The sequence below is a fragment of the Pipra filicauda genome, unplaced genomic scaffold, assembly GCF_003945595.2.
Source record: "Pipra filicauda isolate LSUMZ 115617 unplaced genomic scaffold, ASM394559v2 scaffold82_size2718185_pilon, whole genome shotgun sequence".
NCBI lineage: Eukaryota > Metazoa > Chordata > Aves > Passeriformes > Pipridae > Pipra > Pipra filicauda.
In genome coordinates, this window is record NW_024105009.1 from 860,914 (window position 1) to 877,158 (window position 16,245).

The 16,245-nt window shown below is 40.2% G+C and overlaps 1 protein-coding gene across 3 annotated transcripts in view; it reads right to left on the reverse strand.

Annotated features, from left to right (window-relative positions):
• The window catches only part of DNAJC24 (DnaJ heat shock protein family (Hsp40) member C24), a 37,119-nt gene that overhangs the window by 6,182 nt on the left and 14,692 nt on the right, over positions 1-16,245 (reverse strand). For all 3 annotated transcript variants that reach the window (XM_027735713.2, XM_027735711.2, XM_027735712.2), the window contains exon 3: positions 5,936-6,074. In XM_027735713.2, coding sequence (XP_027591514.1) covers positions 5,936-6,074 — 139 coding nt within the window. The remainder of the gene's footprint in view (positions 1-5,935; positions 6,075-16,245) is intronic.

Here is a 16,245-nt window from a genome sequence, read left to right on the forward strand (position 1 = left end):
GAAAAGCAGAGGCACAGCCCAGTATGAGTTTGGGGAGCTTACAAGCAGAACATCCGACCTAATGGCTCTCACGGCAACTCCTATTTCTTGTGCCCTTCCTTATTTCACCTACACCACTGTTATTACAACCACAACTCCCTCCTCAGGGGTTCTCTGAAATAAACTGGTGTCCCATTGTCCCCCCTTTGCCAGAGAGGGTTATTTGAGACTGGCACTGTCAGCACTACCGAGTTATGGGGTGACTCACAGGCGACACCAGCTCACGCCGTCCGACTCCGTGCCCAGAGCTGTACCTTCTGAAACACATCCCTGAACACACGGGGGAAAACGTGGAGTCCTGCTCATCCAGCACAACTCCTGAGAGGGACTTTAATTCCCCAGCAGCACAGCCTGCCCGGCTTTGCCATCTACTGCATTCGTCTGACAACAAGAGGTGAAAGGATTCTGCAGCTCCATTGTCTCAACTGCAGGATCTAAGAAAACACTGGCAGGCTCATCAGAGAGGTTTATGAGCCTGCAATTCAAAGAGATTAAAAGGGAAAATCTACTGAGATTCTTTCAGGCTACAGAACAACATTAAATAACTATTAGCAGCTTGGTTCAGTAAAGCTTTACTAGAGCCCTTGCTGGGTCATTCAGAAAGTGTAAAAGAGGAAAGGTATTTAAGTTTCACTTGAGGATACAATAAATATTTCTTGGGCTATTTGAGGCTGGGTTTTAGGGAAAGGGTTGCAAGCAGTAAATGGAAATTTAAGCCCTTTAACAGTTTATGGTAATAGTAAAAATAGTCATAATACTTGAAAGATTTTTCTAGCTCTTTATTCTTAGGATCTGTTTTTCAAACCAAACAAATAATTAAAGAAGTTCAAGATTTGTAGTCAGTCAAATACCATTCATGGTATTTGCTCAGCATCAAAATCACCACAAGTGCTCAAAACTTCTACGTTTTCAGAAGTCAATTTTTTCTAAAGGCTTTTCAGTTTTTTAACAATTATTTGAGTCTTTTGACTTAATTTAAAATAATTACAAATTAATTAATTTAAAATGAAAACAAAGTAATGTGTTAAGAATTTTCATAACAAAAAGATACATTTGCTATAAAAATACCAAAAAAAATATTGCTTCACTTGTAGCAGATGAGATTTAACTCCAGAGAGTTAAAAGGTTTGTACTCCAGCTGAGGGTCTACAGCTGTAAAATCCATGGCTGGAGAAGGAATATACACTTCTGTCACTTACAGAGGATAACCTAGCACACAGAAAAACCACTGGTATGGTCAGAGAAAGCTGGATTAGTGAGCAGATACTGCAAAATGAGCTATTTTAGCTTAACTATGAAATTTTTGTTGTGCCTCGCTGCCTAATGGAAAGATACAGAGGATGGAAGCAGATCCACTCTCAGGGGCAACTGGCACAAGCTGCCACACTGGCAATTCCAGTTATTCCTGCAATTCCTTATGCCTAAAAAATGACACAAGAGCAAAAGGAAAATTACACTGGAATGTTACTCACGTATGAGAACTGCATCTACCATATTTTTCTAGAAGTGCAATTTAAAAACTGAAAATCAAAAGGAGGCACGTGCAGATATGTGAAAACTCCTCCTGGTGATTCTGCCCCCCACCCTATAAACCCTTGGGGCCCACAGGAAAGATGGAGAGGGACTTTTTACGAGGCCATAGGACAAGGGGAAATGGCTTCAAACTGAGAGAGAGCAGGTTTACACGAGATATTAGGAAAAATTCTTCCCTGTGAGGGTGGGGAGGCCCTGGCACAGGTTGCTCAGAGAAGCTGTGGATGCCCCATCCCTGGAAGTGTCCAAGGCCAGGTCGGATGGGGGTCTGAGCAACCTGGGATAGTGGAAGGTGTCCCTGCACATGTATGGGGGGTTGGAACTGCATGGTCTTCGAGGTCCCTTCCAGGCCTTCTATGATTTATGGACATCTGTGTCCATCAGCATGTGAAAACATATTATCCTTCACAGAACCTCACGAGAGCCATACATGGAAAAACCCCCCAGATTCTTAAATTTTTCCACCCAAAATCATATGCAAAGCAACTGGTTTTAGTGTCAATCCCATCACTAGCTTTGAATTATTTGCTACATTAATCATCAGAAATTAATCTAAGTCACTGATTTATTGATTTAATTTTGTGACCTTTCTGTTAATCATTCAATCATTAATAATTAAAACATAAAAATCCATCATTAATAATCAAATCATAAAATTAACTTGTATTATTATCTTAAAAATGTGAGTGTCTAGATACAGTTCCTTTGTCCATAAGTCAACAAAACCCCACAAAAGTTGTGGGGCTGCTACTCAGAGGGACCTCGACAGAATACAGAAGTGGGCTGGCAGGGACATCAAATGGTTCAACCAAGATTAAGTCCTGCTTTTGGGATGGGATAACCTGCACCAGTAAAGGCTGGGAGACAGCTGGCAGGAAAGCAGTTTTCCAGACAAGGACCAGAGGGTCCTGATGGACATTCAGGCTCAACAGGAGTCAGCAGGGCACTCCTGTGGCAAAGGCCAACCCCACACGGGGCTGGCTGAGCAGGAGCAGAGCCAGCAGGTCAAGGGAAGGATTTTTTTTTTCCTCTCTACTCCACTGAAGAAATTGCATCTGAAATCCTGTGTCCAGTTTTGGTGTCCCCAGGCCAGAGCCCTGCCACATGGGAGTGAGTTCACTGGACTGCCAGCAGGGTCAGGGGCTGGGACACATCACACAAGAACACAGGCATTCATTCCCCACAGCTGCCACAGAGGAGGGTGGAGAGGAGACTTCTCAGAGGTGCACAGGGGAAGGATGAGAAGGGAAAGGCACAAGCTGCAGGAAGAGTCCTTATATCTGCCTTGATAGAAGAACATGTTTTGGCTGGTTTGGGGTTTGGTTTTCTTTGGTTGGGTTTGGTTTTTCTACTCTGAGGGTGTTCCAGCACTGGAACAGGCTGCCCAGAGCAGCTCGAGAAGCTCCATCCTTGGAGACACAAAAAACCAGGCTGGAGAAGGTCTGAGCAACTGCTCCATGGACTTGCTTTAAGTAGGAGATGGATCTAGATGACCTAGGATGGTCTCTTCCAGCCTACATGATTCTCTGATTCTGTGAGAAGTTTTTCTTCTTTCCAACTGTGTCCCAAAAGCATGAACTTTCAGGGTTCAGATGACTCCTAATATGAAACTGTAAAACAGGGTTTTTTCCACTCACTGAAAACCTTTTGGTAATGATCAATGTCAAGCTTGATTTTAACTGCATATTCATCTTTTTTAAAATGGGATACCGAACAAAGAATGGAAAAATCTGAGAAGGAAATCTGTTGACAAAAAAAAAAAAAAGTCTATTCTTAATAGGTAAATTGTTACACAGCTTTTCTTCCACCCTCCAAATTTTTCACAGGGACTGCAAGATTCCCCATTATAATTCTTATATGATAAAATAATGAATTGGAAAAGTTTTCCCACATACAAAGAAGCTGTTCTCATAAGATTTCCAGATCGGGAATGCCTGGATAAAAATTTGAGCCAAACCTCTACACAGTTTGTGGTTTGTCCCCTCCCGTTTGATACTGTGGCCTGAAGGCACAAAAAAATTAGGAGATTATTGGGAAACCTTCAGAGAAAAGCAGTATTAAGATATAAAAGCACATTCACTTGTTACTCTCAGCAATTCAAACAAAAAAATTTAAAACTATAGAGCCCCACAGAATTTCAGCCTCTTGGAACTTCTCTGGCTACTGGATTTCTGAGCCAAGTAATTAAGATTTAGTTAGTACAGCACAAGAAGGTACACACAAATAAACAAACTGTGAAGTGGGGAAAAGACTCCAGTGCAAAGAGCTTCCTGCTGATGGGCAGCCCCACACACACACTCTGGCATCCTTCAGATCCTCCTTCCTAGGCTTCCTTTGCATCTTACTAACTTGCTGTATTCTCTCTCTCATCACTATTCCCCTTAGCTGCTGTCTCCATCCCTTTGTTTCTGTGAGCTTTTATGGCAGTGTCTACAGAATTTGTCCAGAATCATGACTTCAGAAGCAGCTTGACAGGCATTCAAAGAACTAGAATTTATTTCACCATCATTCTGCTGCCAGGGAACATGCTGGAAAGAATGCAGGGACATTGCACATGTATGTTATGTGTGGCTCAGTCTGGAACACTGGGACCCTCTGGGATAAAACACATCTATCCCATTACCATCCCATTACCAAATATTGGCAAAAATAAAGGTACAATTTGTTCTCTTTATTTCTGTAAGAGACTATTAACTAAGTCTCTTATCCAGAATCTTGAGATGGTTTTCTGAAGAGCTCATCTGGATGCAAAAGAATCTCAGAAACTATTGATAATCTTCAAGTTACTCTAGAATAAGTTTTGTCAAAACTGATTTATAGCAATGTCCTTAAATTCCAAGGGAAAACAAACTAATTGATTAAAATTTTGATGTAGCTCTACTTCAGTGGATTAACCTGACCCAAGCAAAATGGAACTTCATAGTCTGGATTTAAGCTTTAGGTAAAACTCACTGGATACAGAAAAGACTCCTCACTTAATCTCTAATTTCTTTTTTCCTGTGCTTGTACAATTTGTGAAAACAGAAGACACAGCCAGCATTACAATGCTAAGAGTACAACAGCATGAGAGCACTGGGCAGGAGGAATTCCTGTTCTGGCATCAAAGAGACGAAAAATAACTGAGATGAAAAAATTATCCAAGTCTGATCTAACGCTGTTCACATAACAAATTAGCACAAGATCCAATTTTTTTTCCGTTCTTCTAAAATATTTATTCGACGACTCTGTTTTCGGCCCTGCCCCCCCTCTCTTCCCAAACCCACACGGAGCCTGAAGTGCAAGATGATTTAAGTGGAGGATTCCTGCCGTGGATACCCAGTTCTGTGTCCCTCCCTTTCTCCCGCAGCGATGCATATCTGCGGGATGACTACGGCTTTGTGTCTCCGCGGCCCGGCCCGCGCGGCGGCAGGGGAGTTAAAAAATCAGCACAAGAGAGAAAGGTCTGATGGTGTGCCAATGGACAATGGCAGAGAATTCAATAACAAGCTGCAGAGACAGTGGGCTTTTATCAGACACATTCAGAAGTGGTGGTGGCTACACGTCAATGCTGGAGCCGAGTGTGTTGCTGCCGAGTGCGACCGAGTGTTTTCCCCACAGGCAAGACACTATTATTGACTCCCCCCATTAACATGTAGGGTGGATATACATTTATTGAAGGTTCTAATGGAAGGCTGAGGGACTCCTATCCTGAGGCCAGAGCAGAAAGACAGCCTATCACTTCATGTAATGGTAGCCCATGTGTGACAGACCTGACCTACATTTCCCCCCTTTCTTTCTCACAACAGCCTGTCACTGTTTTAAGAAGCTATTTTCTGAGAGGTATAAAAAGAAATGCATGCTAGAGCTGCCTAGTTAATGTGTTATATTGGAATATTATTTATAAACCTGCTTTAAAAGGACTAGTTTAGACTACAAATGAATTATGAAAGCTACTGTAACACACACACACAACGAAAAGGAAAGTGTCCTAATGATTCAGAAGTGGTTATAAACCCACACGCAGGGAACACTTGGATTAATGCATATCTAAGACACTGCAACAAAATGGAGTACAAGACTTGAAAGTAAGAACAATTAATGAAGCTACCTTCATAAAATAAAAAGGGCTAAGGCCTGCAATCAGTATATATTTCACAATAATCCAAGCTATTAGGAATAATGCCCCCTAACGTTTTGTTGGAAGCCATTCAGTGGTTTCAGTAGCTAATGTATGTGGAGCAAAAGCTATAAATAATGGATTTCCACGTTTGAAAGTAGGACAAGAGCACTAAACAGCATTTTAAAATACCATCTACCTACCACTCCCAGACCCTGCTTATTTAAAGAGCTGCTGCCACTACAGCCCTCCTTGGCAGGAACCTACCACGCTGCTGCAGGTCATACTCTTTTTTTGTCTCTTCATTCCCTAGAATTTTCCACGCTTGGTCAACTTCCATGAACCGCTGCACGCGCTCCTCCACTTCTCCTGCCGGCACATCTGCCTCCTGCTTGTCTGGGTGATACTGCCAATCAAAAGGGAAAAGAGGGGGGGGGGGGAAAAAAGATGAAAAAGTTGAGGGGAGTGGAAGTGAGGAGGGTGGGAGAGCAGCAATCAATAACGCATTTGATATTCAGTTAGAAGGACAGAGGAAAGGAGACGGTCTGGGCCGAGGTGCCAAAGGAAGGGGGACGACGGCGCCGGGCACAAGAGGAAGCTGCCAATTTAATCAGCCCGCTGGAACGGCAGCGGAACCACCGGTGGCACCAACGTCACCACGAGCACCGACGGCATTTCCTGGATAATTTGCTGATGGAATCGTTGGTCTTACGGGCAATTTACCCACCACAAACAGAGACAGGTACCTGCAGAGGACCACGACACGGGAGCAAGAGGAGGTGCTGGAGGTGCTGGGAGCTCTTGGTACCACCACGCAGAGCTGGTTTAAACAAACCCACCAGTGTTTAGTTAAGGCTATTGCAGATAAACTGAATGCTGCATTACATGTGCCGAGCTTTTTTTGTGACTTAAATGGTAAATAAAATATACATGATCAAATATAATTTATATTACACGTAATTTCACTTTTGAAAATATGCTTCAACATCTTTAATTTCTTCCAGTTCAGCGAATCAATAGCCCTTCCAAATATTTAAAGTCACGGATCACTGGTTACAGAATTGTGTCATTTTAGTTAAGAAATGGTTATTCAAGGACATGGCTGCAAGAAATCCCGCGTTAAACAGGCAATAATAATTAAAATAGTAACACATTTTCTTTACCATTTACTCTGAGCAGAACACTCTGACTTGTGGTTCAAATGTCTACTGAAAAGGAACCCTCAAAGCTCCATCGTCCTGTAGCTTTAATTCAGTGCCAATAACCTTTTTGGATATTTTAAATTGCTCAGTCTAAGTGATGGACCAACAGGAATCAGCATTTAAAATGAGGTAGTTGCAATATAATCACGCCTATCAGCTGATAAGTGTGTTATAAACCAAGATACCCCTTATTCTGGAGCTGTAACCACCCTTTATACTGACACCAGTTGGGGCACTGAAACTTAGAACATCTGTTCTACAAGTGTTTAAGCAGATTTCTGATTAAATTAATTTCTCTGATTTAGTTTATGAATAATTTTGGAAAGGAGAGAGTACTAATATCATGTGTGCTTGATAAAATCCAAAATGTAAAAGGACCACTTCTCCTCTGTATTCGAGACTGAACCTCACACTTGCTGAAAATATGGCTGAAGTACAGTTGTGATCCACAATGGTTCATCTCTTAGGGACCCCTTTTCTATCTCCCCAACTGAAGAGTCTAAGGTTGAAACAAAACCAAAAACATTTGGTCATTGCATTTAGTCATTGTATTCTAAACAGATAACTGTCAGATGCTTGGATTGGCCACAAAGACCACACCTCCTCAGATCAGCTTCTTACAAATACATGGAAACATTACTGACCAACTGCCCACAGCAGAACTAGGAATACTGGCTTCTCTCCTGCCAAGAACGTTGAGAAAACACTCCCACAAAATTGGTCACACTTCTCCTTTGTTGTACCAAAACCTCATCTGATGGGTTTAGCTTTTAACTCCTTTCCTACAGATTTGGCAAATTTAAAATCTTTATTTTATATTAGAAAGATACAATTTCATGTAACTAGTGTCAACTACATTGTAGGGGACCTACTAATTAAAACACATTTCTATGTTTATCTGTTTGTCTCCATTTTGGTCTCCAAGCTTTCTGAACTTATTTGCTCCTTCCTCTGTTGGGTTTTTTCCTCTATTGCCATCTAATGCCTTTAGCAGACTACATCTACACTAAGAAAAATCCTCAAACCTCAGCTATTTTACGCTAACCCTCCTCTTTTTTTTTATTTTCAATCCCAGTGATCCCATTTCATCTGAATTTGTTATGTACCTGCTCTGACCAACTCTCTTTTCCTACTCTCCAGCTCACTGATCAAAAGCTTGTTTCTAGCAAAAATCCAGTCTTGGTACAACTTCCCATGCCCTTCTTTCCTCTCCAAGACAACCAGTGAGGTGTCCTCTCTGCAGCTGTTTCAGACCCTGTTCAGCCATCCCGGACACAGAGGACTGAAGTTCAGAGGGGGCACTCGAATGTCCTCCATTAACCCTTCAGGCACCAACTGGCCACGCTCTTTTTTTTGTCTCTTCCCTCTCTCTTGGTCACCACATTCTTGCTTGTGGTGCTGCTCCCTCTCCTCCCAGAGCAGCTGCCTCAGCAGAGCCAGGGGTTTGCTCTGGTGTTGAGGGAGGTGACACATGATGGACGTTCCTGGTCTCCTCCCCTTTTCCCATCCAGCCTTCTACTTCTGGGTTAATCTCAGCCGCCACCGCGCACGAGCTCCGTAATGAAAGCAGACAGGCCTGTTTTTTACTCGACCTACCTCCTTCTACTCACTCTGAACTACTGCTCATCTCCCCCTCCATGCAGCCAGTTGTAAGTTTTTACTCCAAATGTTAGAGCCCCTCCGTGTCTCCTGCGGTATCACTTCTCAAAAGCTGTGCAAATGATCTCCGTGTCACTCACACCTGAGCAACGCTCTCAGCCACGTTACTGGATGCATTTCAACCTTCCCAGCTGCATATGGGGAACAATTTTAAGCAGCAATACTTCCACAAAAATAGCTTTTGGCCGAGCACTCATCCCGAGCACCGTGTCCAAAAATAATTTTTACTAACACGTTATTATTTAACAGGACTTCATAAAAACAATAAAGCACCTTTTCCCAAGTCCAACAGAGGCAAGGGAAAAGGAAGAAGGTTGGAGATATATGCCCAAGCTATTTTTCCTTTATTATACCTGTACTAGAAGTAATTTGCTAACTGTCCTCCATTACTAAAGACTGTCTGGAATTTATATCACTTTACATCATATATCACTTCATATAATATGATGCTTTGCAGTTACTGTGAATGTTAAAAAGTAAACCAATTGATCATGGAAATGTATTAGTTCATCTGTTACCTATAAAAAATTACCTTACACACACACACACAATACCACTGCTCCCTCCTCTGATGTTTATCTTCAATGTCACATTGTCATAGTATTTCTTGAGGACTCCGGTTCTTGGTCCAAGAGTTATTCAAAACCAAATTCTTAGGGTTTTCAATTGCTTTAGCTGTTGAAATCACCAAAAAAATTTGAAAACCTCGAAGTCCAAAATTTGAAAACCTTGAAGTTCAAAGCTCAGATGAAAAACACACCTTTAAACAGTATCTGTTGGAGACTGGGTGAAATGGGAAACATTTTCCTTGGGAAACAGGAAAGCAGGCTAACACAAACTTAACCTCATGCCCTTTTTAATTACAGTATCATTATTGCAGCTTTATAAAACAACTGTATTCAACTGTCTTTATTTTTAATATCCACCAGACTGTACTTTTCAGCAGGCTGGATACAGTGAGAAACAAGGTATCACCTGGCAAACATGCTCTAAAAAACAGATACAGGTTCAGTTCAGAGTTCTACAAGTACTCGAAAATTTAGAAATTTTTTCATGGAAATTTTTTTAGGTAAATTAATTGTATTTCAATATGCTCATCTACTGCCTTTGATACCTGCTACTGAATGAAGAAAAAGCAAGTAAATGAACCTTTTCTGTCTCAGAAAAAAAGGTGTTAATGTTGTTACATTCACCAATTAAAGGTGTAGACTCTAGGAAAATTCCTTGACTTCCAAAACATCCATTTTATTTATGATATTCTTACTTGTACATTGTCCACAGTTGATTCCAAAGGTATGGGAAGATGAAGACTGGACATTGTCTTTTTGTGAAGAGAGAGAAAAATTGAGTACAAGCACAGAGAACGTCGGCCTACTGTACTATTTTGACTTTTGAAGTTATTTAGAGTAGTTGTTGATTTCTTAGATATTTTACAGATGTGGCTTAAGTACTGTGGTCACGTGGCCAGTTTAAGGAATTTTGTTTTAGGGACTGTAATTGCTTTCTTACAAAAATGTTAAAATTAGCCTTTCAGGCACAGAGCGCGTACAAGAATCTGGAACACACCACAGCACACTCAACTGCTACACTCTGCACTCCTGCCTACTTTATACTCCACGGAGTTGGGACCCTTCTGTGCTTCAGGAACTGCAAAAATCAATCCCTGGAAATTAATACCTGTAATGGTGTTACACCTCGTTCTCTGTGCTTGTACTCAATTTTTCTCTCTCTTCACAAAAAGACAATGTCCAGTCTTCATCTTCCCATACCTTTGGAATCAACTGTGGACAATGTACAAGTAAGAATATCATAAATAAAATGGATGTTTTGGAAGTCAAGGAATTTTCCTAGAGTCTACACCTTTAATTGGTGAATGTAACAACATTAACACCTTTTTTCTGAGACAGAAAAGGTTCATTTACTTGCTTTTTCTTCATTCAGTAGCAGGTATCAAAGGCAGTAGATGAGCATATTGAAATACAATTAATTTACCTAAAAAATTTTCCATGAAAAAATTTCTAAATTTTCGAGTACTTGTAGAACTCTGAACTGAACCTGTATCTGTTTTTTAGAGCATGTTTGCCAGGTGATACCTTGTTTCTCGCTGTATCCAGCCTGCTGAAAAGTACAGTCTGATGGATATTAAAAATAAAGACAGTTGAATACAGTTGTTTTATAAAGCTGCAATAATGATACTGTAATTAAAAAGGGCATGAGGTTAAGTTTGTGTTACACCTCAGTAACACATGAGTGGACCCTAAGAACTCTCCCACCACAGGATGAGAAGCTGGCTGAGCTCTGGTTGAGCAGCTCCAGCCCTGCGGTGACGCGCGAAGGGCCCCGTCCTCCCGACACTTGGGCGAGTTCCTTAACTTCGTGCCATAAATCTGCCGGGGTCGACTGATTTTAATCAAATTCAAATTAGCAAGCAGAAACCCTCCAGTTAAATCAATTTAATGTACGTTTCTTACTGGTGCTCATGAACGTATTTTCCAGAAGACATTTACGGCGCCCAGCGAGAATCAACTTAACACGGCTCGTTGGGAGGGGAGGGGAGGCACAAAGGCAGAAGGTTTACACTAAATCTGTAATCTCTTGCTAAACTGTGGAATACATGATAACCAAACCACTTAATATAACTACTTTTACTCATAACTGCTTTTCCACGTGCCAGATTGAAAGGGCTGATTATTTAGAAGAGGTTAAAAAAATTACTATCCCTTCTGGAAAAGTACGTTACCGTGGCTGTTTCGCCTTGTGTATAAAGGATACTCACTTCAAAGACCAAAGAGGCACCACATCTCTAATTCCACACATCAAATCAAGAGGTTTTGTTTTCTATGAAAACTACTACTGCTTCCAAATTTTATTTGACTTATGAAAAAGTTAAGGAATAATGCTTTCTTCTACTACTTCGTATTTCACAGACAACTGTAAAAAACTTCCTGCTGAAATTACATGGCTTTTAAGTAAACCTATTTAAAATGTAAACTTCCTTTTTTTTCTGACTGAGGAAACTGGAGATCAGCTCTACTTTTTTCCAGGAATGAACTAACAAGTACTCTCCACTTTCTACAGCTTTGTCTTTCCTACTTTCCAATATTTTTTCTTTCCTACTTTCCAATATTTTATGCAAAGCTGTCAAGTGTTTGCAGAAATCTTCAGCAGAAAATAAAAAGTAATATAAAAAGGATGAACCAGATATGGCTGCATAAAACCCTTGATCTTCTCTCCTGAGACAATTGTTTTGGAGAGGTATTTTCAGACTTCTAAAATTTTCTTTATGGACCCTTTAGATTCCGCCCCTCCACCCCCCATTATTAAGGTTCTAAAACTCAAAAGTAAAGAGAGTTACAGAACAATGAGGAAACCATCAGAGCTCAAAAATTCAAACGTTAGACTATTCTGGACTTACTATCATAAGCCATAAAGTAGCCATTAAGTAGTCACTACTACCAACAGTTACAGCAGAGTAAATTTCTAAACTATCCAATTTATTAAAGATTTTTAACTCTGAAATTATCTACAGTCTCATGGATCATCTTGCTAAACTGAACTGACAAGTCTTGAATTCCTGCTTTATTTCCAAAGGGGATGTGTGCCTATATTGGAATAAGGGATATGTTTAAAGGTGGAGATGTGCCCTATCTTCCTGAGTAAAGCAAGGATTTTACAGTAAAGTAGGATTTTACCAGATGATTACTTAGATCCATCCAAGTAGTTGTGCTTTGGAAGGAACTACATTTAATGACTAAATCTAAGCTTTAAATGAGAATAAATGACAGAATATTAACATCTCAAATTAAATTAGTATCTCAGCATCCTTCTCCCTTTCTCCATGTAAGGCATCTTGCAGTAGCTACAGTAGTTTTGTAGCTTGACAGTATTTTATGCATGTAATGCTGCTACAAGTGTGATTTCCAGCCAAGTATTAATTACCTTTTCCTTTTTTTAAATTGTAAAAGTAACTGGAAGCCACAGTTCACAACCTACACTACAACACCTCTTGGAATTTGTAAAAACACTGCAGAAATCGTAAACAGATGTGTATTTATATTAAAAGAATAAGCAGTGATGAAAGACAACCGGTGAGGGTCAGGGAAGAGAACTTCAACCCAAACTTCACTGCTTCATCTGGTGAAGGCACCATTTTTGAGGAATGAAAGAAGTGAATTAAAACTGCAAACAGAAGAGGCAAAAGTCATGAAACCAGTGTGCAAGGGGTTGGTTGGATTACCAGGGCAGAAGTGAAAGCATGGGATAGTGGGGGATAACAGCAGGACACAGCCCTGACACCCACTGCCACTGACAGCAGAGGGAGGGGAGTGACAGGGAGTGGCCATGAGAGCTGGATACTCTGCTGGTCAGAAGAGGAAAAGGATGAGGAGAGGGGAAACACTGGAAGCAGCTGGATGAAGAGAGAAACCCAAGCCATTATTTTCCAACCACATTTCCAGACTCATGGCTGGGAACCCAACAGAATGAAACTGCACAGATTAATACTAAGCACTTTTAGAAATCACATTATCTGTATTTGGAGGTTCAATCTATTTATTCTTGTAACAAAGCTCAATATTGACCAGGCAATATATTCAAATTTCAGAATCAGAACTCTCCCTCAGAGTCAACATAAGACGATTCTGTTAATAAGTCTAAATTGTTATTTAATTTATAACTCACTACGATATGAAGAAACCCTAATGCAGTCTTGGTCTGTACAAAGTTTAGCAACAAACAAGCATGTTGCACTGGGACAAAATGCACAAATCATTACTAGTATGTCCCTTGCAACATAATGAAGTGCACCCTTTTAACAAAGCAACAAGACCAAAATGCGTAAGTTAACGTGAAAACAAAAGTAGCAAAATTGGAAGCTACGTTTAAAAACATTTTTCATGCTTTATCCAACATTTACACGTTATCAACTGTAATTGTTATTATCTACAGGTTAAGCTAATGAAGGCAGGACAAAAACTGTCAAGTGTTCTCATCTGACAGAAGTATTCATAGGTCCATGCAAATCTGTCTGTACACTACAGAGCTCATCACAACACTTCACATTGTATTAAAGAGAAGTTGCAAGACAGTCAACATTAAGAAGAAAAATATTAACCAGCTATTTCCTATTTAACTTCCAATGGATTCTGAATTCTTGTTACATTTCCCTGCCTTTAAATAAAATTTAAAAAAGAAAAAAGAAATCTGAGTAAATTTAAGGCCAGGCTGTTCTGAAGAGGAAACTCCTTTTGCCCCCGCTCACAATATATGTAGTAAATACCAGTTTTTCGTGGGACTTGCCAATAAATCTCACCCCTTGACATAGTGTCTGTTCATACCCAGTTTTTGGCTGCTCTGCCACAAATGCCAACAAAGGGACCAATTAATGAAAACTTTCTTGATACATTCCCAGTGGATGAATGGCCGCCTTGCAGAAGGTACCTTGACAACATTCATCTCGCACAGGCCAAATGGTTGCTCTGTGGTAGCAATTAAGACACCACCAGCCTTGGCTAGATTCAAACCAACAACCAAATCTGTGTAGGTCGGAACAAATGCTCTCAGAAATCTGGAGAAATTAACTGCTGAACAAGGGCTGGACTGGGTCATATAATTGCATCCATTTCTCTAGTTATTTACAGACCACGAGGACACGTTTTTGTAAGAAAGCAATTGCAATCCCTAAACCAAAATTCCTTAAACTGGCCACGTGACCACGGTATTTAAGCCACATCTATAAGTATGTAAGAAATCAACAACTACTCTAAATAATTTCAAAAATCAAGATAGTACAGTAGGCTGGCATTCTCTGTGCTTGCACTCAATTTTTCTCTCTCTCCACAAAAAGACAGTGTCCAGTCCTCACCTTCCCATAACTCTGGAATCAAGTGTGGACAGTTAAACTTAGTGGGGCATTCCTCCCCTTTCTAAAATTATATACAACACTCCAAGAGCTATATAATTACACTTAAAGTTTACACTTTGGCTAATTTTACATGCATTTCACACTGAATAGTTTAGGCCACAAATCCTTACCAGCATGTAACAGCATTAACACCCATATCTGGTATTACCCACGCCAGGGATGTGTCAGCTATGTCTGAGCAATCAAGCACAACGCCTCCAAATGATCATTTATTCTGGTTATGGGCATCAAATACAGATCAGATTCCAGCCAGAGTGGCTGCTGTGCTTTAGAGCTGAACTCCTCCTTGCAGAATCCACTCTGTGATGGATTTTATACCAGAACACAGGCCAAATTAGAAATTCATTTATTAAACTGAAATTTGAATTTTTGGCTATGGAAATTTAAGAGAAGCACGTTTTGGCCACCTGTGATGAGCAAGGAAAAAGGTGACAAACATGCACTTGGCCCCCACCCTGTGGCACTCACTGAAAGGTCACAGAAAGAAGCCATTTTCCAACTTTACCAGCTGAACTCATAAAATTAGGGCAGAGTGAAAAACTACACTATTTTACCCCCCCAAAAAAAAAGGTTATTTATTCAATAAAAGTATTCTGAAACAGGAAGGGTTTATTTCAGCAAAACAAAAAAGTTTGCACTGCATGAGAAAATGAGTTAATTTTGAAAAAAATCTTTGTTTTAAACATGTAAACATTAAACTTGTATCACTGGACGAAGGGCAATTTCTGAATGAAGAGTATTAATTAATTACCAATATATTTATAAAAATTATTGGGGAAAAACCCACTAATTACCAGTGACTAAATAATTCTGGCATATTACCTTGCCAGATACAAAGTGCTTTTCAATTTGGAAAGACTTAAGTTTCAACTGAAAAACTCTTAAACACTACAGTGTAATTGAAAACCAGTGAGGGTAGAACCCTAAAACAATCTAGTGCTGCTCTTAACTCAGAATGATTTTGTTCAACATTGTATCACATGATCCATGAGGGAATCTTCCTGCCCAAGTATTTCTTACTACTCCAAAAAAAAAAAAAAAGAGAGAAAAAAATGCAGTTTTATTTAAAAAAAACCAACTATTTGTAGATCACCTCTTACATTAAAAAAAGACCTAAACAAACAAAAGGCAACCTGACTTAAGAGCAAGACTTGCACAAACAAAGGGTTGATAATTTGCTATGTGCTCCTCCTACACTGAGTATCCTCAGCTTTCCCCGAGCTGGAAAGTGAAATATCCCAGCAATGCCGACTTCCATCCCTGGCTTTTCCACAGGCCTGTTTTGCATATAAAGGTCTTGTCTAGTTGCCACCCTGAAGTGACACCACACTCTGGGCTCTGTGGCCTACATGGTCCATCAGGTACTAATTAGATGGCATGTTCTGTCAACACTTTCCTGCTCTTCTGCTATTAACTGATCATCCTGCCCAATTAATACAATGCAACACCAGTTCCGAAATCCTTGGGATCCTCTACCTGTGAGAAACAAGGATGAAGGGAAAAAACACCCTCCAAAAGGGTCACAAGGTAACTGCACTGGTCCAAGATCTGGAGTGACAATAACACCACTGTGCTGAAAGGTTAATTATGTTCCTACCAACATTCTCTTGAGCCTAAGCTTCTTTTTATCTAAAAATAAAGAGTAAACACAAGCAAAAAACTCCCACAAACCTGCTTCCTCTAACAGGCTATATTAGTTTTAGAAATGGTAACAGCTTATGGAAAAGTGAAGGCTGCAAAACTAAACTCACTTGGCCATTAACACCATATTTATCATCAGAATATCTGCAGTT